The sequence below is a fragment of the Narcine bancroftii genome, chromosome 5 (genome assembly GCF_036971445.1).
Source record: "Narcine bancroftii isolate sNarBan1 chromosome 5, sNarBan1.hap1, whole genome shotgun sequence".
In the NCBI taxonomy this organism is placed as follows: Eukaryota; Metazoa; Chordata; class Chondrichthyes; order Torpediniformes; family Narcinidae; genus Narcine; species Narcine bancroftii.
In genome coordinates, this window is record NC_091473.1 from 28,450,813 (window position 1) to 28,478,403 (window position 27,591).

The 27,591-nt window shown below is 39.8% G+C and overlaps 1 protein-coding gene across 4 annotated transcripts in view; it reads right to left on the reverse strand.

The window, feature by feature from the left end:
* Positions 1–27,591, reverse strand: part of ppp4r2b (protein phosphatase 4, regulatory subunit 2b) — an 87,953-nt gene that overhangs the window by 11,767 nt on the left and 48,595 nt on the right. For 3 of the 4 annotated variants that reach the window (XM_069937017.1, XM_069937018.1, XM_069937021.1), the window contains 4 exons: positions 5,513–5,606; positions 2,582–2,619; positions 2,407–2,487; positions 1,602–1,742 (listed from right to left, as the gene is read on the reverse strand). In XM_069937017.1, the coding sequence (XP_069793118.1) occupies positions 1,602–1,742; positions 2,407–2,487; positions 2,582–2,619; positions 5,513–5,606 (354 nt within the window). Of the gene's footprint in view, positions 1–1,601; positions 1,743–2,406; positions 2,488–2,581; positions 2,620–5,177; positions 5,341–5,512; positions 5,607–27,591 lie in introns of all 4 variants that reach the window. The other variant, XM_069937020.1, reaches the window with a different exon arrangement.

Genomic DNA, 27,591 nt, shown 5'->3' on the forward strand with positions numbered 1-27,591 from the left:
CCCAGACAAAACACACGGAGTCATGGGGAAAACGTACAAACTCCTTACAGGATTCGAACTCCAGTCCAGTCCCAATCGCTGGCACTATAAAGGCATGCGCTAACCAATTAGCCAACCATGCCGCCCTTTCTGTATGACATCAAAATTGGTGGTATCTTAACAATGAAGGTGGTTATCTTTGGTGATAAGAGGATCAAGAACAACTGGAAATGTAGGTAAAGAATGGCAGACGGAAGTAAACTCAAACCAGTGAGAAGTGATGCATTTTGGGAAGTTAAGGCATGTATATTAAAACAAAATGCTGGAGTAACTCAGCAGGTCTTGCATCCTCCATAGGAGGTAAAGATATATAACCACTGTTTTGGGCCTGATATTCGTGTTTCAGGGCATACACAATGAATAGCAGGGCCCTTTGTAGTGTTGTGGAATTGAGACAATATGGGGTGTAAGAACATAATTCACCAAAACTATTGACACAGATTAACAGGAAGGTGGTGTATGGTACGACTGGCTTCACTGTTCAGAGCAATGAATAAAAGAATTGAGATGTCTTGAAACCACACATGGAGTATTGTGTGCATTCTGGTCACATGATATCGGAAGGAAGGGATTAAGTTAAAGTGGGTACAGTAAGTATTCACAAAGGTATGGAACTGGAGGACTTGGGATAGGAATAGAGTGGATTAGCAGGGACTGTTTTCCTGTGAGGATAGGAAGCTGATGGTATACTGATCGGGGTTAATAAAATCACGAGGTATAAATAAGGTGGATTTTACTTTATAAAACTGTTTTTTTCACCCCCAAAGTAGGGGAATTTAAAACTAGAATCCGCCAGTTTAAAGCTAGAAGAGAAAGATTTAAATAGGCCTTGGAGGACAAATGTTTTTGCAGAAAGGGTATGGGTATATAGAACAAGTTGGGAGAGGTTGTGGTTGAGGCAGGTAAAATTATAATATTTTAAAAAAACACCTAGATAGGTACATGGTTAAGAAATATTTTAAGGGATATGGACCAAACACAAGCAAATGTGACTAGCTCGGGTAGGCAACTTGGTTGGAAAGTACAAGTTAAGACAAGAGGTCTGTTTCCATGCTCTATGACTGACTTGATTTGTATTCGTGCAATACCCATATCTACCAAGGTTTGCATTTGGTTCAGGTAAAACACATCTTAATTTCAGATTCTTAATTTTAAAAGCCCTTTTGATCCCTGATTTTCCACAACCCTCACATTTACATTCCTACACAATTGTTGGACCACAATTTTATTTGCTCCTTCAGCTACTACATCTCTTCAGAACTGATTTTTTTTCTTGACATCTCTGCCTTTTGCATATTATCCTTAACCACTACTGCTTTGACTATGTTGTTAGCCAGCCAGCGAGTATCCCAAGGCTTGGTTTAAATGTCAATGATGACTATACTCCAACGTTTGATATATGTAAGGTGATGCTGCTTACAGTAGAAATTAATCATTTATATTTGTTCTCAACAATGAAAAAAATGATCAGAATATATTCATTTATACACTTTCACAAAAAGCATTTCCCTTGGTCTTTTAATAAAGATTGCCAACTCTATTCAAAGATTTGGAAAATATACCTATGAGATTTGTCCTCGGTTTGTTGTACATTTATTTCTCTATCAGTACTATTTGGCAAACCGTTTGTTGTAAGAGGACTGGATAATGAAACTTTTGATCGACTCAGGGGCCTTGGAGTTCCAGGACCATTGATATTAGATCTGAAAGTAAAATAAGAACTTCAAGTTAACACAAGGATTCAATTAGTCAAAATGATTTTTATTCAGGAAAAGTAAAACATACATGTTAAATTTAACCCAACTCTAATAATTTCATTAAGCATACTTTTCGACACAACAACCACTTTTTTTTTAAAAAAATGAATGAATTTCAGAATGACGATCTACTATATTGCTGTGTTTCAATGTACCAAACTGCTGTCGATTCACATCTGTTACATTACCACCAGAGGGTTCCCTATTTTAATTTCTTTTAACTAAAGAATTATTAGACAATTATGCTCACAAATGAAACTCCAGTGAATGCAAAACTAATCCAGTTGTTAAAAATATAAGGTGTACTCAATTTTTAGCTGAGGATATTGGTCATTTTATCTTCATGCCTCAAAGAACAAGGGAAAATTTGTTTCATGGTGGGCCACAACACTTTGCAGAGTTCAATGAAACTATTTTCAAATGCAACAACCTGAATATTCAAAAACATAAATTACACAGTGAAATCTAATTTAACAAATCATTTTGCATCGACTGCTGTGAAACATATCATCCTCTCTGCACTTATGATATTCATATTTCCTTTTCTCCCTCATAAAAGAATCTTTAACAAACAATTCCGTTTCGCAAAATAAAATAGACTATGGCTCACCTGTCTGTATAACCAGTATGGCTTCCTGACAGCATGATGCCATTCACTCGATTCAAACTATTTGAGCCAAAGTTGTACTTCCTAAGAAAATTAGGGAAAATTTAACTCTTTGCTGCATTAAACAATTCTTGGAATACAATATTTACACTGTAAAATGGTTTTTAACTTTACTTACTCTGTTGAAGGATACACACAGCTGACAACCATCACGTTCTAAAAATTGACAAAGTAAAACTATGTGTGATTAAGGGCAACATTTTTGCATGTATAATCTTGCTGTATTCTAACTCCATGCAGTTCATTCATTGGAAAACATTTCAGCAAAAGAAGTAACATTTGAAGTTTTAAGCTTAATGGATTTCAGATATTAATAGATATTCTCTTTGAGACCATGACCTCTGTAGGACAACAAATGGAAATGATGATAAATGCCTCCACCTTGCAAAATAAACCACCCCGATATCAAGATGTACCCCATGAAGCCAGTAGGGGCAGTGGCAAATTGTCAAAAATCCAGATTAATTTATAAATTAGCACATGGTGGAAAGTGGTGACTTGTGTTGAGTTCTACAATGCATGTGATAACATCAAATATTGCTGACAATACAGTTCAAGAAACCTTATGAAAAAGATCATTTTGAGTGGAACTGGAAATGGAACTGGGAATGTAAACATGCTCCCAACAATCTGTATTATACCCTCAGTTTCTCATCAAATATGATGAGAAACTTGCAGAAAAGTGTAGGTTACATGACCAAAACTGAAAATGAAATAATGCAAACAAAATTGCACAATAACACTAAGTGTTAAGGAACATTGGTCAACCAAGTAAATCGGCACAACCACTGCATCTGGAATTCAATACAAAAAGATGTGATGTCACTTACACTGAACTGGAGAAAGATGTATTGTGAAGTGGAAATAGGTTTGGATTCCTTTGCACACAATAAAAGCTACTGCACATGTAAAAAATTCAAAATCAAGAGGAAGTAATGTTTCAATATTAGAACAAAATCTAATTTCAGACATTTTGGCAAATATAAAATAGGGTGTACTTGGGGGAAAAATTCTGAACCTCATCAGGACTCAGAGTTTAATTTGAACTTTGCATTAACCAGCCTTATGGTCCATCCAATTTTAAAGTTGGCTGGTGAGTGAATTACAATGTAATCTGAAGGCAGACAGAGAAAAGAAATGTGATTTGGTGGGGAGAAACCTGAATCAGAATGTAATTTTGGAGGTCATGAGCAATGCAAAGAAAGACTCCATACAAAGGTACTGGAACTCTCTTGCTCCTTTTGGTAAGAATAAGATTCTGATCATCCATGGTCCAACAACATAGCAGAGCCAGCTTTATTTAACGAATGACCTACTTCTGTCCTCAATATTCTTTGAATTGCAAAAGCATTATCCTGAGCATTAAACAACGCTTACTTAAAGACAAATTTATCTCACTTCTATTTTTTTCAAAATGGAAGCAGATTTCTGAACCTGATTGCATATATTTGCATAAATCTGAAACAAATTACAGGTGCTCCCCTACTTACGATGGTTCAACTTACGATTTTTTGAAGATACAATAGTTTGAATCCATACTTTCAATTTCGAAATCCGATCTATTCCCGTACTTGCAAAATGTGGGACACTACTCTCTCGCAATACTGGACGATGGCAGCATCACACGAGAGTATCATACAGTATACTCTCTCGCGATGCTGACTCAACTCAAACATTCTTAATGCCCAGTGTGCTTTCAGTTGTATACATTATTTCTTTTTTCAGGGTGAAATGAAAGTATTCAAAATTTAATTATAAAAAATGGTAGATGCGGTATTCCTTTTCGACTTACTATTTATTCGACTTACAATGTGTTTGCTGGAACGTAACCCCATTGTAAGTTGAGGAGCACCTATACATCCTCATTGCCATATTTTTGCTAGGGTGGGGTGGGGGGGAGGTGTCTCAATTACTAAAGACACTGCCTTACTTTGACTTTTCGTGCACTGTTTTTATTTATTATTTGTAAGGAGATTTAAGTGAATGTTTACACTTTGACGCTGCTGCAAAACAACAAATTTTGTGACCTGTTCATGACAATAAATTCTGATTGTAGTTCTGAATGCACACAATTCATTCATTGAAATAATGATTATGCTCCAAAACTCTCTTGGCTGTAAAGAGATTTGGGGCTACCAGGGACTGTCGAGAAGTCAACACATAACAACATGTTTTTATTGAGAAACATCTATTCACTTTAAATCAATATATTGAGTGTATTAAATGTTAAATCTTTCATTTAAACTCAGCAGAAATGGAATCCATGCATCAGCATTCGAACTTTTTCAAAATTAAAGTGAAAAATGTATAGCAAGTAAACTTTTTCTTCTTAGACAACACGTACAAAATTAATTTTAGTTTATGAACTTTAGACAAAAATTGGGTGAAGACTTTGTGGGGAATTAAACCCATTTTTTAAAAAAAAAATTTCATCTTCTTCACTTCAATGGTAAGGCCAATATTAATTGCAATACTAACTGCCTTTGATAAAGTGAGTCACCTTCTAGAACTCAACAGCCATCCTGATGAAGGTACTCCAACAATTCTGCAAGAAAGGGGAATTCCATGATTTAGAGCCAGCAACAATGGAGGAATGGCCACATCGTTCCATTTCAGGATCAGGTACAACTTGCAATGGAACCAACAGGCAGTGTTAGGGGTTTCTGAGATGGCCAAAGAAGGATTCTGTCAGAGATTTTGTTGATGGTACTCACTGCAGCCTCTGTGCACTGGTGGATGAGGGTACAAATTAAATGGAGTGCTTTGATCTGGATGGTGTCGAGCATTTTAGGAGCTATTGGAGCTGCATTCATCTCGGCAAGGAGAGAGTGCACCATCACATTTCTGACTTGCTTCATGTGGATGGCAGAAAGGTTTCTGGAGAGGTGGGGTAGAGATTACCAACCAAGTCACAACACAGGACACCAAGAAATGTCAAAAATATTGTATTAATTCTCAATCTTTTAATAATCAAGGATATCATAGTATAATTAACAGCATTAATAATCATGGTAAGTAGCATCAAAGTTAAAACTAGTTTCTTGGTTACCTTTTCAATTCCTCTAAGAAATTTGTCAGTCCCAGTGTAATTTTTCTTAGGATCAGTAAGCAGCTCACATAGACGCTGGATTGTGAAAGGAATACTGTGGGCATGAAAAAAAACCACACATTATCCATTAACAAACATGCTTTTTTGTGATTCCAGGAAGTGCAAATTTGGAGACCTGAAAACCAGCAAAAGAGGCAAACTTTGTTTGTGGAATTATCTGTTAGATTTCCTTATTACATCAGAGTCCAATTTCTGAAGTTTCTTATTCCCATGTGTGTCTTCTCTCTCACATTCCATTCCACCAAACAAGAACACTCATGACAAGCAGACGCAGTGAGAAATAAATGTTGTATGTGCAGCAATGTGCCCATTATGACAAAGAGATTGGTACAATAATTGGAATAAGTTGTTTCTTAATAACTTTAATTTAGCCACTTTACATTATCAGTGTGCCTGCAGCAGTGTACACTGAAGAGATTTATTTCTGTTCTTTTTAAAATATTTTTATTGAGTTTAACATATAAATCCTGCATACAAAGTCCTCTAATAAAACAAAAGGTCATGTCATATACATATCACAAATTCATATAAATGTAAATGAAAAAACCTATTCATATTTGTTTATTTAACAATATTTTTTTTAAATCATTCTGGATAGAAACCAAGTAAACTACATTAGACAAGTCCTTAGTCTAAACAATGGGTTAATTCTGTCTAATTTAATGATATTACCACAAGAACCATATTTGAACCCATATTAAAAATTTAATCTAAAAAAGAGAAACAAAAAAAACTAAAACTAAATCTAATCTATCCCCTCCCTCTAATCAAGATTACTTAGTTTAAAAAAAAGGATGTTAAATATGGATCAATTGCAACCTTCAGAAACTAGGTAGAGAATCACTGGAGCATCAAAAATTTTAAAATCTTCCAAACATGATAGTTTTTTATATCTTTAATATTGGATCTAATTTTCTCCAAGCTTAAGTTTAACATTTCAACCTGTAACCACTGTATATGAGTAGGTGACGAGACACCTTTCCTTTTCAATAATATTGTTCATCTGGCCATCAACATGATAAAAGCTAAAACTTTCTCCTGGGATGCGGACAGGAGTATATCTGGTTCATGAGAAAAAAACAAATAAGGAAATTAAAAGGCATGGTTCTATTTTGATCTTAAAAATTGTGGATAAAGTGTGGAAAATTTTTTCCCAAAATCTTCCACAACTGGGGCATTCCCAAAACATATGGATCAAAGAAGCTTCAAAAACTTTACACTTCTCACATAATGGATCAACATCTGCATAAAAATTAGATATTTTGAGTTTGGACATATGTATTCAACGTACAGTACAACCTCAAATTGTAATAAACAATACCTTGCACAAAATGAGAACTCATTAATCAAGCTAAGAATAGAGTACCAATCTTCATCTGAAAATGTTATATTCAAATCACATTCCCAATCATTTTTAATCCTTGCCATTGAGGCTGATCTTAAATCCAATAAGTTATTATAAATAAATAATATTAATCCACCGTAAATGAACTATGCTAAAGAACAAAACAAGAATATTAGATTTTGAGATTTGAGGAAAATCAGAAAGTTTGGACTGAACAAAATGCCTAACTTTTAAATATCTAAAAAATGCATCTAACACAGATGGCTGAAAAATATGGTTGTCAAAAATGGGACTAGCAAGAGAAAAACTATTATAACCAAAAAAAATTCTACATTGAGCCCTCAAAAGATTGAAGATTATGCATTTATATGTCAAGACAATGGCACATAAATTCAATGTCATTTTCTGGAGGACTATAATTCAGAATAGGCTTCAAATCAATCCATTGATATTTTAATTAAAATCCACGTTTTAATTACAGACCAGTGTTAATCTTTTTTAGGGTGTAGTTTTCAGTGCTAATTTCAATTACAAAAATCTAGGCTGATGTTCTTCAGAAACTCTCAGTTTTGATACATCCCAATTTTTGGTTGAAACATCAAAGCTGCATTCGCCCTACACAAAAAGCAGAAATTCTCCTCAAGCAATTCCTTCAGGGTCAAGGGTAAACTTCTCTAGTTGCCACAAATAGATGGATGAAGCTTGAAGGGGCACTTACCGTATTTGATGGCATATTGGACATCTCCCTCCCCCATTTTTAGTGTGAGATTTCAGGAATATTTTGTTTTAGTGTATTTACCTCATTCAATTTGCTCGGGGGTCCTGTCACCCACTCTCTTCCAAAGTGCTTTGAGGGGAGCGCTGGGCCTCGATGATCAGCCTCATCGAACAAAGCCTGATCATCGAGGCCCAGGGCTCCCCTCAAAGCACTGTGGGAGAGAGGGAGCGACAGGAGAGAGAGAGAGCTGGCAGGTGGGAAGGAGGGAGAGAGCAAGCCTTCTTTCTGGGGGAAGTGAGTGGCAGTGGCAATTCCTGAAAGCATAGGTGAGTAGCTTTCCTCTTGTTGCTATCTTGCAAAATGGTGGTGCCAAAATGTCACCTTTGCATATGGGACTCAGGGTGGTTTCTGAGGCAATTTTTTTGGGGAAAAAAGGTGGGAGGGGGGTTCCTATATGTCGTCAAATACAGTAATTATTCACAGTCATGTCATTGCTTTCATTTTATGTGCACATACATCAAACAAATATTTACAGAAGTGTCAAAGCCACAAAAAAAACATGGTATTAGCAACTATTTGAAACTTTCTGGGTTGGAGAAAAATCACCGCTAATTATGTAAAATGGCAAAGATGCACAGTTATAGCATAAACTACCTGCTCTTGTATTCTCTCACCTGAAAGTCATGTCCAGAATTGGCTTGCTCACAGAAAGCAAAGAGTGGTGGTGGATGGAACATATTCTGACTGGATGTCAGTGCCAAGTGGTGTTGCACAGGGATCCATTCTGGGACCCCTACTCTTTGTGATTTTTATAAATGACTTGGATGTGGAAGTAGAGGGATGGGTCAGTATGTTTGCAGATGACATGAAGATGGACAACAGTGTAGAAGGTTGTCAGAGGTTACAATGTGATAGATAGAATGCAGAGTTGGGCAGAGAAATGGCAGATTAGTTCATACAGAAAAGTGTGAAGTGATACACTTTGGAAGATTGAACATGAAGGCAGAATACAAGGTTGATGGCAAGATTCTTTGCAGTGTGGAGGATCAGAGAGCTTGTGGTCCAAGACCATATACACCCAAGGTTGCTGTGCAAGTTGATAAGGTGGTAAATAAAGGCAGACTATGGTGTGCTGGCATTCGGGGATTCAGTCCAAGAGCCACAAGGTAATACTGTAGATCTATAAAACTCTGTAAGAGCGCACTTGCATTCAGTTCTCTTCACCTCATCACTGGAAGGGTGCAGAGGCTTTGGAGAGGGTACAGGGGTGATTTACCAGGCTGCTGTCTGGATTGGAGAACATATTTTATGGAGAAAGGTTGAGTGAGATGAGGCTTTTCTTTTGGAGGAGGATGAGAGGCGACTTAGAGAAGTATACGATTATGAGAGACATGGATATGGTTGACAGCCAGCACCTTTTCTTCGGGAGGCAAAGGTCATCAGAAAATGTCAGTTTAAGATAAATTGAGGAATGTTTAAGGGAGTTGTCAGCGGTTTTCTCTTTTTTTCTTCTTTTACACAGAAGTGATGGGTTCCTAGAATGCATTGCTGGGGGCAATGGTAGAGGCTGGAACAATAAAGACATTTAAAGGTTATTTAGATAGACACATGGGTGTAAAAAAAAAGGAGGGTTATGAGGTGTGAGGGAGAGAAGGGTGAGACTGATGTGGAGTAGGTTTATGCTGGTCAGCACAAAATCATGGGGCGAAAATACAGGTAGAGTGAATTTGAAGGAGCCAGATCAGGGTCTAATTTTGTTTCAGAACATTGACTCTGGAGGAAACATGGAAATTGAAGACAAATGCAGTGAAGAAAATTTATGCTCACAAACTGCATGTTACTCAGAGCCTGTTGTCACACACTCTGTATCATAGAGCTCTTCAGAAGAGAATAATTTTGAAAGGGAGAAACAGTAGCACACCAGTATGGTCTCCGGTCTAAGTATTTTTGTACCTTATTTAGCTACTCACATGATTTTACCTAAACTAGGAAGATGAGAATGGCTTAAATACAATCAGCTCGTGCACTATTCTTGTTAAGATTTCAGTATCTCATTACAATGAAATTCACCAGACTCCTGTGTTACAATTTTCCAGTTGGATAAATGCAAAAAATTGCAATAACCTAACCATCACTTAACATCCTATTCTCACTTCAAACATGGTAGAAAACAGAATAAATAGGTTTAATTGATTGAGTTTCACAAAGCAAATCTAAAGATTTTTTTTAAAGGCCAGTGAACCAGCTGTCTGTAAGGAGTTTATACATTCTCCCTGTGTCCACTTGGGTTTCCTCTGGGTGTTCCAGTTTCCTCCCACCTCTCAAAACATATGGGGGTGGTAGGTTCATTGGCTTACTTGGTCGGCATGAGATCATGGGCCGGAAGGGTCTGTTGCTGTGCTGTGTGTCTAAATTTAAAACTTAAAAAATGTCACAGTAAATATTTACAGGAAGCCTCTATGTTAAAAGTAGAATCATATTTCAGTCAGTGAAAGAATTGCTAGAGGAACCTGGAAAGAATAGAGTGCATAGAGAGCTCTCTAGTGGTAGCAAGCAAATACAAAAACACAGTGTTTCCTTGAATATTCTACACACAATGAAAATTGATTAGTTATTAGATCTATTGTATCAATGCTTCATAAACATTCTATTGAATTGCAGGGCTGTCATTTTATTTTTGGGGAGTTGAAATAGGCAGGGTAAGTGTGGTTTAACATAACGACTGTACGAGCAAATTACTTCCACTTCCAACAATCCATCGTACATACTTGGAAAAAAAAACAAATGTTAAAATCTCATCATTTAAATACAGGGTCTCTGATGCTCAATTTTTATCTCTACAGCGTTAACAAAAACATTTTTCTGGGCTCCAGATGTTAATGATCCATTCCAATCATGTGGAATTGATCTGTTTCAATCATGTTTCTCAACTGTCCTGTGTGGATCATACCAATTTCATCTGTGGCCAAATATTTTTAGTCCAAGTAATCAAAAGGGTACATGATCAGTTATGCAAATCAATAGTCAAACAGAGAATTTGCCTGATTTGCACAATGAAATATCATGAATAGCAATCAGAGATAAAGATTTGACCTTTGGTTCAAAATAAAACCATCAGATGTATGCCCAATGATCATGAGTGATTTGTTCAATTCACTATTTCATTTCAGCACATGAGACAACATCCACGGGTAGATTTCATGTAGCAACTCTTTACTGAATCTCTGTTAAGGGTTCCGACCTGAAGCATTGATTGACTACTCCTACCCATGGATGCTATCTGAACTATTGAGTTCCACTAGCAGCTCAATGTTTGATCAGGTTTCCAGCATCTACGGTCTTTGTGTTTTCCAATTTTAATTCCTCCCTTTAAAGCCAGACATTAGTGCATGAACCTCAAGGTACACTGTCTATACTCCAACTTCATCCCTCCATAATTACAAAATTCAATTCTGGACTCGTGTCGTCTCTTTGTTAACCTCGGTTTGAATACAGGCAACCTTCCATATTCATATAATGTGTTTGGTGCCAATCATATTTAAGCTATTTTCAATCTAATTGGGGAAACTTTGGAAAAGGTAAGTGGACGGTGGCTAAATGTTTTCATTAATTTTAGACTTGACTATTCCAGCTAGTCTCCCATCTTCCAACCAAAATTATCTTCTGTTTATTCAATAGCATCATGCTCCATTCACCTCTCAATGAAAATGGAGTCATTGTAATCTTCTTGTTTTCATAACCCTCCATGGCTTAACACCTTCCAACCTCTCATTTCCCATATGCCCATGAATCTGCACATCTTGCTTCATGAGAGGTAAAACACTTCTTTCTTTCTTTGGCTTGGCTTCGCGGACGAAGATTTATGGAGGGGGTAAAAAGTCCACGTCAGCTGCAGGCTCGTTTGTGGCTGACCAGTCCGATGCGGGACAGGCAGACACGATTGCAGCGGTTGCAAGGGAAAATTGGTTGGTTGGGGTTGGGTGTTGGGTTTTTCCTCCTTTGCCTTTTGTCAGTGAGGTAGGCTCTGCGGTCTTCTTCAAAGGAGGCTGCTGCCCGCCAAACTGTGAGGCGCCAAGATGCACGGTTTGAGGCGTTATCAGCCCACTGGCGGTGGTCAATGTGGCAGGCACCAAGAGATTTCTTTAGGCAGTCCTTGTACCTTTTCTTTGGTGCACCTCTGTCACGGTGGCCAGTGGAGAGCTCGCCATATAACACGATCTTGGGAAGGCGATAACCCTCCATCTGGAGGACCATCGCCTTCCCAAGATCGTGTTATATGGCGAGCTCTCCACTGGCCACCGTGACAGAGGTGCACCAAAAAGGTAAAACACTACAGGTCAAGAAAACTTCAATGATAAAGGTTCAACAATAAATAAGGTGGACTTGCTTTCCTCAACATAAAATTAGGCTTTATCCACATTGTCCAAGTTGTCTCCACAAACTAGTCCCATATTCCTACATTTGGACTGTATCCCTCTGAACCTTTTCTATTCATGAACCGGTGTAAATGTTTTCTAATGTATTGTATCTGGCTCTACCAATATCACTGGCAGCTTGTTCCACAAACCCACATACCCATCACTCCGTTTGAACATGGTGCAACTCAAGTTCCTTTTAAATATTTCCCCTATCATATTTAATTGAGGCTTTCACGTTTCAAACTCTCCTGTTCTTGGAAAAAAAGATTGTAACCATGTACCTTATCTATGTCCATCATGATTTTATTCACATCTATAAGGTTTCCTCTTTTGGCTTTCTGCGCTCAAAGGATAGAATTCCCAGTCTACCCAGCTTCTCATTATAACTTAAACATGCCAGTCCCAATAATATTCTCATGAATCTTTTCTGCACTCTTTCCAACTTGGCAACATTTTTCCAACAGACAGAAAACAAAAATTTCACACAATGCTCCAAGTATAGTCTCACCATTTTGTTTTGTTTTAATATGATAACCCAATTCATGTACTCAGTGTCCTGACCAATGAAGGCAAGCCTGCCAAATACTGCCTTCATTACTGTCTACATGTGACATCACGTTCATGTACCAGCTATATACCAGCTCTCTCTGTTCTACAGCACTCTTCAGCTCCCGACCACTCATTTAAGTCTTGCCCTGGTTTAACCTACCAAAGTACATCACCTCAAACTTGTCAGAATTAAATTCCTAAAGTTCCTCTATAACTCTCTCGATTCCTCTAGATCAGTGGTTCCCAAACTTTTTCGGGCTGTTGCCCCCTTGCTTCCAGGCCGCATCCTGAGAGCCCCCCCCCCCCCCCCGATACAACGATACTGGAGGTGGGGGGGAGTTAGTGGTGCCGCTGAGCGGTGTTGGGGGGTGTTAGTGGTGGTGGTGTGCAGTGGGGGTTTAGTGGCAGCACTGTGAGGGATTAGTGGCGGAGCGTAGTAGGGGGGTATTTGCGTTGCTGAGCTGGTGGAGTATTGGCGGTGCTGAGCAGTGCGAGCAGGGGTCTGGTGGCGGCACTTTGAGGGGGGTCGTGATGGCGCTGAGCAGGGTGGGTATTTGTGGCACTGAGTGGAGGGAGCTAGTGGTGGCGCTGAGAGGGGGAGTGGTGGAGCTGAGCATAGGGTGTATAGTATTGGTGCTGAGTGGGGGGGGGGGTGTGATGGCAGTGCTGAGCTGGGGGTAGTGACGCCAGTACAACATGGCAGCCACCGAGACCAGCTCTCACAAGAGCGCTTTGTCGCTGTTTATTTTGCTCACTACTGCCACCTTGAGTCCAGCCAGAAAATCACTGCACTGGCATCTTCATTAAACTTTGCAGCAAACTAAATAATAATAAAGCTGAAGGTTCAGAATCGTTCTCTTTTTCCTCACCTCCCCCCTTGGATTTTTCCACCGTCCACAGTAGGGCAGCAGTGCCCAGTTTGGGAATCACTACTTGAAATCCTGTGGTGATGTGAGATTATCTCATTTATTCTCCACTATTCCACCAATTTTCCTCTCATTGACAAGTTTACAATCCATGACAGCTACATTGTCATCAAATTGTTAATATGGATGACAAACAAAAGTATGGCACCCCATTAGTCACAAACCTCCAATCTAATTATAACCCTAAGTTGCCACACTGTGGTTCCTACCTTTTTGCCAAATCTGAAACCATTTGACCAGCTCACTTTGGATCTCATGTAATCGGACTGCTCAGACTAACCCAAAATACAAGAACTTGTCAATAAAGCTTGCTACAGTCCATAGAGACAATGTTAATCCCCTGATCTCATCAATACTCAGGTCAGCTCACATGACATATACAAAGCCACAATGACTATCCCTAATCTGTCCTAGCCGTTCCATATATATGGATCCTGTCAATCAGAATGCAGTGAAGGACTTAAGGGTATTCCCTGGCACCAAACATGTCACTTAAATAGCTGCAGAACAATGGTGAGAGAAATGAACCAGCCAAGGATCATTGCCCATATTTGTGTCAACGATTCATTGGTGAAATCTTTTAACGCTTTTGACTGTGCGTAATGAAAGCATTTCTTACAAGGGCAAGCACAAAATTCAGCTTAAATTTTGTGAAAAACAATGAACAATATATACTTTATATACAATATATACAATAACTTTGAATCAGAATTTGGATTACTGAAGGATGTGGAGCTTTTTAACTCTATAACCTGTAAAGGAATGATACTGTAGCTATTACTGAATTGTTTTTAAAAGTCGGTAATAGCAGCTCAATTTTCCAAATCACGTTTCACATATTAAATTTTAATGATTCACCACCATCATATGCTGAAAGCAGGTCAACAGAAAAAAAGCATGAATTTTCCACTTAAAGTAACATCAGACATGATTCACAAACACTCTTGATTAATTTCAATCCTAAAGTCAGGAAGCCATTACAGCACTGGTGTACTTTGTATCCTTGGACAGCAAATATTAACAGGGAACTTGAAGACTAGTTCAGAAAAGAAAAAAGCCAGATTTCATCTCAAACTTGACATGCAATCAGAGTCATGATTACAATTATAAAATAAGCAATGAAATTTTTAAAATCATTTCCCTCATAATAGAAGACCACAAGTTTTAGGTTGTCAAAAGCAACCCTCAATATAAAGCTCAATTTACACTGCTCACACAATTTTACTCCAATTGCATTTTCATCCTTGTACAGAGGAGGGAGCAAGACAACTTCCCATTTCAAAACAAAAATCACTGGTAAAATCATCTTTTCAGTATTACTTCAGTTTGTAAAAAATATACAAGAGATTCATCCCTGTTTGTTCCCAGGTTCAAATGTATAAATGTTTGCTTCATTGAACAGACACAAACTGTAAATTAGTTACAAAATGATTTTTAATCAACTTACATCCAGGTGGGAGTGGATCACAGGGGGTATTGCCTACACTATGTGCGTCCTGAGCACCCACTCAAAGCATACTGACACATCTAAGGTTTTTATAACATTCTTAGCACTTAAACACATTAGTCAATTAAACCAAAGTGCAGTTGCAGCACGTGGGCAAATTGCCCTTTAGCAGTTTACTTCCATCTGATAGGGAGTTTCGATTTCATTCATTCCAATTTGTGATTACATATTTTTTGTATTCCAACAGTTTCAATCTATTCAATTTGTTTAGAGATTCTGTAGTTGATATAATAATTCACATCCTAATCAGTTCTTGCCACATAAGGACATGCTGCAGTTGATATGATCACTCACAATTCTGTTCAAATTATTCTTCATAAAGTTTTGTAAAAGTATTGTAACAATCAACGTTATCATGCCCCCCTTTTACCATTTGATGATGCTCTACTGAATTAGCACACTGCTTTATAACCTGCTTGCTGGTTGCAAAAGCACAGACAACTAAATTATCATCAGTGGGGAACGACACGTTTTAGAATATGGGATAAAACTTCTCCACCAACCATTCTCAACAGAGGCCACCACACATTTCAGGGGGGAGGGGGCACTGAAATCTTAATCAGGAGAATTCAAACTGTATCAAAGGGCATGGAAACTGAACGGATTAAACATCTTTTGGTAAGGAAAAGGCATTGCTGTTTGGTTTTGCTGTATATTTGCCAAAGCCGCACTGTGATTCTGGGAGAATATTCTCAGCGACACTAGGTATTATTCTATTTAGTAGAATCCTAGCGAAGATTTTGCCTGCAATGGAGAGCAACGTGATTCCCCTGTAGTTTGAGCAGTCTGATTTCTCGCCTTTGTTTTTGTACAGGGTGATGATGGTGGCATCACGAAGATCCTGAGGCAGTTTACCTTGGTCCCAACAAAGCTTGAAAAACTCATGCAGTTTGGCATGCAGAGTTTTGCCGCCAGCCTTCCAGACTTCTGGGGGGATTCCATCCATACCTGCTGCTTTGCCACTTTTCAGTTGTTCGATTGCCTTATATGTCTCATCCAGGGTGGGAACCTCATCCAGCTCTAGCCTTAGGGGCTGTTGAGGGAGCTGGAGCAGGGCGGAATCTTGGACTGAGCGGTTGGTACTGAAAAGAGATTGGAAGTGTTCTGACCATCGGTTGAGGATGGAGATCTTGTCGCTGAGGAGGACTTTGCCGTCTGAGCTGCGCAGCGGGCTTTGGACTTGGGGTGAGGGGCCGTACACAGCCTTTAGAGCCGCGCTAACAGAGGAACCACTGACATGGTCTTTGCCCTCAGACAGCTCCAAGAAAAGTGTAGAGAACAAAACAAAGGACTCTACATCACCTTTGTTGACCTCACCAAAGCCTTCGACACCGTGAGCAGGAAAGGGCTTTGGCAAATACTAGAGCGCATCGGATGTCCCCCAAAGTTCCTCAACATGATTATCCAACTGCACGAAAACCAACAAGGTCGGGTCAGATACAGCAATGAGCTCTCTGAACCCTTCTCCATTAACAATGGCGTGAAGCAAGGCTGTGTTCTCGCACCAACCCTCTTTTCAATCTTCTTCAGCATGATGCTGAACCAAGCCATGAAAGACCCCAACAATGAAGACGCTGTTTACATCCGGTACCGCACGGATGGCAGTCTCTTCAATCTGAGGCGCCTGCAAGCTCACACCAAGACACAAGAGAAACTTGTCCGTGAACTACTCTTTGCAGATGATGCCGCTTTAGTTGCCCATTCAGAGCCAGCTCTTCAGCGCTTGACGTCCTGCTTTGCGGAAACTGCCAAAATGTTTGGCCTGGAAGTCAGCCTGAAGAAAACTGAGGTCCTCCATCAGCCAGCTCCCCACCATGACTACCAGCCCCCCCACATCTCCATCGGGCACACAAAACTCAAAACGGTCAACCAGTTTACCTATCTCGGCTGCACCATTTCATCAGATGCAAGGATCGACAATGAGATAGACAACAGACTCGCCAAGGCAAATAGCGCCTTTGGAAGACTACACAAAAGAGTCTGGAAAAACAACAAACTGAAAAACCTCACAAAGATAAGCGTATACAGAGCCGTTGTCATACCCACACTCCTGTTCGGCTCCGAATCATGGGTCCTCTACCGGCACCACCTACGGCTCCTAGAACGCTTCCACCAGCGTTGTCTCCGCTCCATCCTCAACATCCATTGGAGCGCTCACACCCCTAACGTCGAGGTACTCGAGATGGCAGAGGTCGACAGCATCGAGTCCACGCTGCTGAAGATCCAGCTGCGCTGGATGGGTCACGTCTCCAGAATGGAGGACCATCGCCTTCCCAAGATCGTATTATATGGCGAGCTCTCCACTGGCCACCGTGACAGAGGTGCACCAAAGAAAAGGTACAAGGACTGCCTAAAGAAATCTCTTGGTGCCTGCCACATTGACCACCGCCAGTGGGCTGATAACGCCTCAAACCGTGCATCTTGGCGCCTCACAGTTTGGCGGGCAGCAGCCTCCTTTGAAGAAGACCGCAGAGCCCACCTCACTGACAAAAGGCAAAGGAGGAAAAACCCAACACCCAACCCCAACCAACCAATTTTCCCTTGCAACCGCTGCAATCGTGTCTGCCTGTCCCGCATCGGACTGGTCAGCCACAAACGAGCCTGCAGCTGACGTGGACTTTTTACCCCCTCCATAAATCTTCGTCCGCGAAGCCAAGCCAAAGAAGATATTTGCCAAACAATAAAATAATTTTTCATGGTTGGAGGCATTTGGAGACAGACAAGAATGGCCTAGTTAAATTAATAATGTTTCAGAGTGTTCCTTGCTTCGATGTGATTGTGTTTGACTGACTTGGAACAACTTCGGCTACAAACTGCTTACCATTTTCCTATTTTGTTCGATCGCCTTCAAATTTCAGCAAATAAGTGTGCAGGCCAAAAAAATTTTGCTCCATATTTCTTGTGTCCACAAAGGCCCTCATTTTGCTTTGAGTTTTCAAGACAGATAGTGAATGTATGTCTCCTTCTGCTAGCTTTTATTGAAGAAGGTATATATTGTTCATTGTTTTTCACAAAATTTAAGCTGAATTTTGTGCTTGCCCTTGTAAGAAATGCTTTCATTTGGTCATGGTTATTTTTTGTTACTTTCAGAAATAATTTTATGCACAAATTTCTCAGCAAAAAGTGTTGGCGGTATTTGATGTAATACTTAATGTATACTTTAATTACATCTCCTCAAAACCCTTCTCTGCCCAAGTGTTTGATTTGTTTGAATTCATGTTCAAAAAAACCATGAGACCAAGCAGGCTGAAACAATATTTAGAAACATACATAGAGAAAGATAAACACTTGGATTACTTCAAGACCTTTCGAGAAGGCCAACGTTCAAACAGATGATTACCGAAACATCACAGAAATTAGAATCAGAATTTATTGTCATGAACAAGTCATGTAATTTGGTGTTTTGTGGCAGCATGATAGTGCAAACATACATATTATAACCTTCTTATGACATTATTATAAAAAATACAATAAAATAAAAATAACAATAAAAGTGCACAAAAAGTAAGGCAGTGTCTTTGGTTCATTCATTATTCAGGGAAGAAGCTGTCCTTCTGTCACTGAATGATCATCTTGTACCTTTTCCCTAATGGTAGCAGAGTGAAGAGGGTCTTTGAGGATAGAGGTTGCTTTTTTGTTAAGACACTGCCTCATGTAGATGTTCTCGATGGAGTGGTCTGTTGCCTGAGATGTTGCAGGCCGAGTTAACATCCCTCTGGAGTTTATTCTTAACCTAAGAGTTGCCACCTCTACACCAGGCAGTGATATAACCAGTGAGAATGCTCTCCACAGTACACCCGTAGAAGTTTACGAGAGTCTTCAGTGACATACCAAATCTTCTCAGACGCGTCACAAAATACAGCCATTGGCAAGGCCTCTTTGTGATTGCATCAATGTGGAGGCTTCAGGACAGATCCTTGGAGATGTTGACACCCAGGAATTTGAAGTTCTGACCCTCTCCACTACTGAGCCCTCAATGAAGACTGGGTCATGTTCTCCTGAAATCCACAATCGTCTCCTTGGTTTTGCTGACTTTGAGCGCAAGGTTGTTATTGTTATACCATTCAATAAACTGATCTCCCGTACACTTCCTCTTTGCTGTTTGTGATTTTGCTGACAACTGTGGTGTCATCGGCAAACTTGTAGATGGCATTGGAGTTGTGCCTGGCCACACAGTTGTAGGTGTGTAACAAGTAGAGCAGTGGGCTGAGCACGCATCCTTGGAGTGAGCCTGTGTTGATAATCAGTGAGGGAGAGACATTTCCAATTCATACTGATTGCGGTCTTCCAATGTAAAAGTCAAGGATCCAGTTGCAGAGTGCAATACAGAGGCCTAGAGTTTGTAGCTTTTTGACAGCACTGAGGGAATAATGGTATTGAAGGCCGAGCTGTATTCTATGAAGAGCAACTGTATGTATGAATTGCTGTTTTCAAGGTAATTCAGAGCTGAGTGAGAAAAGGGTCTTCTTGCATCATACAAGATACTGTAAGTGATTGATTGCTAAAAGTGGAAATACTCAATGTTACTGAGTGTCCATAACAATACTGATGTAATGAATTTAAATGCCAAAGAAATTATTCGGGCAATTCTTTTCACTAATTCCAAAGAATTGAGGAGATGGCAAGGGACATTAAAAAAAAACAATTAGTCATTTCGTTACAATCCAAGAAAATCTCTTCACAATTTGGTGAATTAACTCTGAAATGCAAATGTACTGATGGAAGAGATGTTTGTCAGAAGAATTAAAATGGATATTAAGGGACTGACTATTTTTGAAGAAGATCAAAAACAGTATTCCATTCAAGAACATCAGCCTGTGCAACTGATGGTGTCGCTACAATAGTGGGACAATACAGAAGGTCCATCACATGACTGAAAAATGTTATACAGGGGAACCCCATTTTGACGTTCCCCAATTTAACACAAATTCAGATATAATGCGATGTGCCTTTGGACTCCTTAGCGTCCACATTCCACTCTTTGAGATAGGATGTTAAGAGAGCCCATTTTAAAAGATGCAGTACCAGGGATGGCCTCCCTGTGGAACAGCAGGCATTTAAAAGTGGCATGTCTAAATGATTAAGGTAAGTAATGTACCCTTGGAGGGTAATTATTTGCATCGTTTGGGGGGGGTTGTTGCTGTGAACGGGGGAGGGGGGGGGTGGGGTTGTTGCCGCGATTGATGTATGTGCATAGATATTGTGCACAGTAATGAAACCCTGATTTAATGCAACCCCACTTTTATCACGATACTATTTTCTGGACCCCAAATATCGCATTAGAATGGGGTTCCAGTGGTCCTTTGATCTTTAATGTTCATAGCAACTAAGTGCTCCCTATGAACAATGAAAAAAAAACTTGGGAGGATGTTGAGAGGTAAAACGGAATTCTGTGAACACTGTAGTTGAAGTAAAAATACACAGTGCTGGAGAGACTCAGCAGGTCAAACAGTGTCCTTTATGTAGCAAAGGCAGAGATACATAACTGACATTTTGGGCTTGAGCCCTACATCAAAGTATGAGAAAATGCCAGTGACTGTCAGAAGAGTAGGAGGGGGAAGGAGGGTGGCAGGGCAGGAGATAACAGGTGGAAAAGGATGGGGGGGACAGTAGCACTGAGATGGGGTCGGGGTGGGGGTGTGGAAAGGCAGAGTTTTTGTGAAGGTGGAAGAACTAGAAAGGCAGGAAAAGAGGGAGGGGGAAGAAAAGGCAAGCAGGTTTAATGGAAATCAGTGAAGTCAATGTTCATGCTCTCTGGCTGGCGGGTGCCCAGATGGAAAATAAGGTGTTGTTCCACCCATCTGTGGGTGGTCATGGTGAGACAATACATAAGGCCATGGACAGACATATGAGCGTGGGAGTGTGATATAGAATTGAAGTGGTTGGCCACTGAGAGGACACTGTGGTTGTGGACGGAGAGGAGGTGCGAAGCGAAGCAATCTCCCAGTGTGCGAACATTCTCTCCGCTGTAGAGAATGCCACAAATGGTGCAACGGATGCAGTAAATAAGTACTCTGGATGTACAGGTGAAGTGTTGCTCTACATGGAAGGCTTGTTTGGGATCCAGGACCATGGTGAGGTAGGAGGTGTGGGCGCAAGTGTTGCACCTCCTGCAGGCACAGGGGAAGGTGCCAGAGATGTGATGGGAGGGGAGGGATGAGTGCATGAGGGAATCGCAGGGGGAGCTGTCTCTACGGAAGGCCGAGAGAGGAGGAGTGGGAAAGATGTGCCTAGTGGTGGGAATGCTTCACTTTCGATTGGCAAAGGATTGTAAACTTTATAAAACCACATCCCCTTCATTCTGGCAACTGAAATGACAAAGACTTCCAGGCTGCTGCTGTGGAAAGCAAATTGTAAGGAAGCTGTACGAAGAAAATTGTCATTTTATTGCACTCTGGATCACAATTGTTTGCTTTCTTTCTCCTAAAAAGCATGGAGAAAAACTTGTTGATGTAGATATGTACATCATATCTAGAAGGTATATTTGACAAACTCAATTTATTGAACGAGACCTTGCATAGTTAAAAAAAACCTATTTGATAGTAAGGAAGCAATTGTTTCTTTCCTTTAACAGCTCAAAGTTAATTGGAGCAAATGTCAGGAATTTTTACAATTTCCAAATCTGAACATGATCACAGAGTACTGAAGGACGATGACATTACTGTTTATGTGAAGTACCTAAAAGCAAGTCAACGCAGATCTGCAGTAAATATTTAATGACCCGTTAAATTTCGTATTGGATATTAGAACTATTTGTTAAACAATCCCCTGGTGTTGATGCAGAAATTCAAGAGAGTTTGATTGATCTTCAGAGTGATGTAATTGGAACCTGCAAGTTCAATTAAAGTTAAAAGCATTTTTGGGTTAAGAGTGATCTGCCAAATAGATTTCAAAAACGATGGGCAAAGACCAAAATATTTTTCATTGCCTTTCCCTCAACGCACTACGTTGAATGTGGATTCAGCAAGGTAATTTTCTTGACAAAATTCAGGAACAGACTTACTATTACAACAAGAGGTGACCTTCGACTATCACTACCCAAATTTGAGCCTGGAATCAAAAAAACTTGCACAGGAACATCAAGCTCAGGTATCTCACTAAAATTTTCATTTTATAAGACTTATTTTTAAAGTTCTTTTCATTAATTTTTCACATCCTTAAGTTTATGCTTAAGGTTCCATGACGACTTATTGTGTACAAACCATTGCACTCAAAGAATTTTTAAAAATTTTGTTAATGCACATGATCATATTTTCTTCTTTCCTACATGTTCAATAAGAATGATTTCCTATTTGTTCTGAAATCACAAGCCACAATTGTTACACACTCTTTTCATCGTAGCTAACAATTTCTTAAAATGTTTTTAATGTCGTCAGTAGAAGGACGGAAGAAAACAATTAAACTTGACTGTTTCACAGAGGAGGGGCCTATAAACTTTGAGAAGAATCCTAACATAGCCATAGCAAAAAAAAAAGGATGAGAATGGCTGCTCTACACAGTATGAAATTCAGAATTTGGGGAGTTGGAAATCTGGATAAGTGGGGAAAAGTAGTGCTCTTTATCTGTATTTCCAAACATCATCCTCAGCTGTTTTATAGTTTCTCTGGTGCCAGGATTATAGATATCACTGAAAAACCATGAAAGATTCTTGAGGAGCGTGGGTGGAAAAGAAAAGTGAAAGAACTGCCAGAGATCTTAAATCATGTTGAGATCAAAGAAGTACTCCTGCAAACAAGTTAGGAGCAGGAAAGAGATTAAGATTACTCACTGTACCACTGCATATTAAAGTATGAGATATATGTGCGTACATTCTCCATTTGTCTGTGTGGGTTTTCTCCTACCGTTCAAAAGCCTATTGGGGTTTGTAGGTCCATTGGGTGTAATTGGGCAGCATGGGCTTGTGGGCCAAAAGGGCCTGTTACCATGCTGTATGTCTAAAAATGTATGGTTGAAAGGTAGTACAGGAGAGAAGGGGTTTTTGGGACATGTGGATCAACACAAGTGGTAGAAAATAAAAAGTATGAAAAAGGTACAAAAGTGTCACTGCCGAATGACATCAGGAATAGACAAGAGAAATGGGCTGAAAGCATTTTTAAACATGAAATTATGATATTTTAGATATTAAAAATTTTCTTAAGAGGGAAGAACATCAATTAGAATAGGTCATTAAGATGTTCAAAGCTACACCAGCATTCATTACTATCAGGGCTGATTTGTCTCCTCGGAACCTTTGTACATATTCCTTTATTCCATTAACAATTGAAAGCCTGATATTCATGGCTCCATGATTTTGAGATGAGATAGAATAAAGAAGGGCAGAGGGTATAATTGGCTAAAGAAATTGGGATGAGACAGGATTACATGGTGGAAAGAATGGGATGGGGAAAATCACACTACTGAGAGTGCAGACCTGTAATAATCTAAGGAAAATAGCCACATCTCAGTTAATTTCTAGCAAGTGCAAAAGCTCAAGGGTAGTAATAATAGGGAATTTAATCCAGAGATGTACATTTGGGGAGGTATCAAAAGGCAAGCAAGTACACAATAACTGGGAAAAATACTGTTGAGGAGGAATGAAAGTAACGAGACAATGTCCTGTGATAGTCAAAACACGACAGTCAAAATTTTATTCTGAGTTTGCAGAAAGCATAAATTCATCAGAAGCTTTTGAAGTGGAGACTTCTGGTTGCTTATCTTAAACTTATTTTGGCCTGGATATCATCAAAAAGGCCAACATGTATTGTCCATCCCAAATTGCTCAGAAAATGTTGGTGGCAGACTAATCTTCTGAATTGTCGCTGCATTACTTCTGAAAGTACTCCTCCAAAAGGTATCGGGGAAGGGGTTCTATATTTACATTCTGTGACAAAGTCAGGTAGCGCAACCTGGAGGGGAACGCCCATGTGATTGTCTTCATATTGAACATAGTACACACTACGATGAAATAAAAGTGGAAGGAATAAATTTTACAAGTGTTTAGTATGGTGGTTAGGGTACTAAGAAAGGCAGCAGCTCTACTTTTGTTGGTGTCAAGCTTCTTGACAGCTGGAGCTTCATTCATCTGGCAACGTAAAGTATCACATCACACTCCTGACATATGCCTTTTAGGTGGCAGAAAGGCCTAAGGATAGTGGTCCACTTGCCACAGGATATTCTGCATCTGATCTGCTCTTGATGCCATAGAATTTGCAAGGCTGAGGTCCAGTGATGTTTCTGAGCAATGGTAACTCCAAGGATGTTTGCTACCAGCGTAGCCTCCTCTATATTGGCATGGTCAAAAGGCAGACTGGGTGACCACTTTGGCAAACATCTGCACTGTTTATGGATCTAATCTGAAGTTTTCCACAGCCAACCATTTCAACTCTCCCAATCATTCCTCTACAGATGCATCTTTCCTCAGCCACTTTCTGGATGAAGCTAAAGATAAACTTGAACAACACATCATATTCCTGCTGAAACCTTAAACCTAATGGCATGGACATCAATTCTTTACCAATTTTAGGTAACTCCCATTCCCATCTGCTTCCACTGTTTCCAATCCTGCAGATTTCCCCTATCCCTTCCTCAGTCTCCCTCTCACTTATTTTACCCTTAAGGGACTATCTCACTGGCCTGGAGACTAGGTGGAGACCTGCTGTTTGCAGAGACGTCTCCATGATGTCTCCTGGAGACTAGCCGGGTCCAGGAAGTCGTCGAAAAAATTGAACATTTCCTGGAGACTTTTTCCAGTCTCCACCAGGTCTCTGCGATGTCTCCATCAGTCGCGGCGACTAATGTTGTCTGCGACTGGGGAGACGTCTCCGCGACGTCACTGGGACCTCTCTGCAATGTCTCCGCAACCTCTCCGCTAAGTGCTGGAGACCAAGGGGACTGAGGAGAGGTCACGGCAACGCCGCGGATACATCTCCCCAGTCGCGGACAACATTAGTCGCCGCGATTGATGAGATGTGACCTTGGTGAGAACACAAACCATGTTTTGGTCATCCGAGTTGCCGCGACTAATCAGTCGTGGCGACGTCTCTGCCAGTGAGATACTACCTTTAGAAACACATGATTGTATCCCGATTGAAGAGACCCCTGTCAGTACAATTGTGTAGTCTTTGCCTTGCACTGTTTTGCTCAAGAGCCTCAGATCTAGCTGGTGTTGCCATGGGATCTCACCTAATTCTTGCTGTCATGGAGTAAAATTAGCCGAAAGCTGACTTCTGTGATGGTGGGCATCTCAGCAGGAAACCAAGATGATCCATCTACTCAATGCTTCAGGCTGAGTACAACTGCTAATGCTCACACCTTGTCTTTAGCATTCATGCCAACACTGAGGAAGGGTATGTTCTTGCTCCATGCTCTTTCCATAAGTTGTTTAATTGTCATGGTCATAGAGTGACACAGCAAGGAAACAAACATTTCAGCCCACCCTCCCATGACAGCCATTAAACATAATTTATATTAAATTCTGCTGACCCATTTTATTCCCATCAACAATCCCCATCCCACTCTCTACCACTCATCTACACAATAGTAGTCATTTATAGTAATAACAGAGGCCAATTAACCAACCAACTCATTTTTTTGGATTTTTTGGAAACTAGAACACCCAGAGGAAATCATACCATAGAGAGAACATGCAAACTGGACTGGAAATCAGGAGTAAAACTGAAGTGAGACAGCAGCTCTGTTAGCTGTAACACGATGCCAGCTCAAGAATCCTGCATTTGGAAGGATTCCAGAGCTTTGATGGGATCCATTGCTTACGTTTATTTGCTTTGACTATTTCTGCTGCTCATAGTCTGCAGCATCAAATGATGCCAAGCTTGAGTTGTCAGATTTATCTGTTATCTTATTTAACAAAAATGAAGGTGCCCTCAATATGTAGGAGAAATGATTGCATGGGAGAGGGAGCAAAAGAAGTTTGAAAATTTTACCACATATAATGAACTGATCATTTAAGATCAATTAATCTCACTGTAAAAACAAAGAATCTTGTTTTGTGAAGAGGGTATGATTGAAAGGTGCTCAAAGCCATCATAAGTTCTGACATCATTTTTAAATTTTAAAATAAATATTTTTACAATTAAATATAATTCACTCATTAAAATAATCCTTTTGCAATTTCAAAGTTTTCCATATCTCACTAACTTTTCATGGCAGATGAGGTGTTTAAAATATTCAAGATTATAATTTTTTATTTGGTTTCCTGATGTATTGATAATTCTTGGAAGTGATCCGTCTGCTTGATGACTAGACAGATTCCCTGCAGTTGCAGCTAAGCACCAAACTATGTTGGAAATGGAGATAATCGTATCACAGGAAAGACTAAAAATTTACAGGCAAGTTTCTTCAATGCAAGATACAAGCATGATCACTTTGCCACTGACACATGATTTTTAAAATTTATTATCAAACAAAGCAGCAAAAACATAGTGGCTAACTGGTTGTGTAAAAACATGCAAATTTTAATTTAGACGGCCAGCAGAAAAATCTAAATAAGACTACACAATGACAGAGGTCAAAGAGATGGAAGAACATCTTTGCCATTCTGTAAATAACCAAGAAAATTATTTTAAAAAAGCAAAGTCGAAATACAACATTAATACATAGAAGGCACGGGTTATAGAACTTCTGCCTCTCAGAACCAGCAACTCTGGTTCAATTCTGAATTTAGGTACTGTGCAGAATTTGTACATTGTACCTGTAACCATGTGCATTTCCTCCAGTTTCCTCAGTCTTTGCCCACTCTCCCACTTACAATAAACATTTGAGTTTGTTTAGTTAACCACTATAAATTGTGCTGATTAGTGGTTGAACTGGAGGGAAGTTGTTGACAATGTGGGAGAATAAATTAATTTGGGCTGAGATTAGTTGTCAGCAGACTTCGTGGACAGTGTTGTACCTCTCCATAGCTCTGTTATAACAAAAGACCACTTGTGCCAACATTCAAATTAGAAACTAATTGACTATCAAATTTGGAGAGCCAGTCTTCAATTTCAGGTGTGAGAGCAGCTATTATTTACATAATAGCATTAACAGCAGCATTGCAACATGTGCTTTCTTTAATGCACAAAGCATGCATACAGAAAAGGTTCATTGTAGGTATGATCAGAAAATGAAAAGCAACACAGTCCAAAGAAATTGCCAAAAGTTTCTTAAAATAGGTTTTTGGGAAAAGTCATATAGAATTTAGATATTTGCTTACTCAATCACAAGGGAAAGGTTGCTGGATAAATACAGTCAAATCCCCATTTTGTGGAATTCAATCAACTGGCAAAAAAGGAGGGAACACATTAACAAATGCAAATAAATAAGACTGGGAAGATGGACCCTGTGCTGACTTTGTTAGACACACACACACACCCACACACACACACACACACACACACCAATCCACACTCTTTTCACTGTTGCCATTTGCGTGGAGGTGAGTCAGACTGTCAGCACGAGAAAGATGTGCTGAGGGCCTGACCAGGACACCTGCTTGGAGGTGAGTCAGACTGTCAGCACGAGAAAGATGTGCTGAGGGCCTGACCAGGACACCTGCTTGGAAGTGAGTCAGACTGTC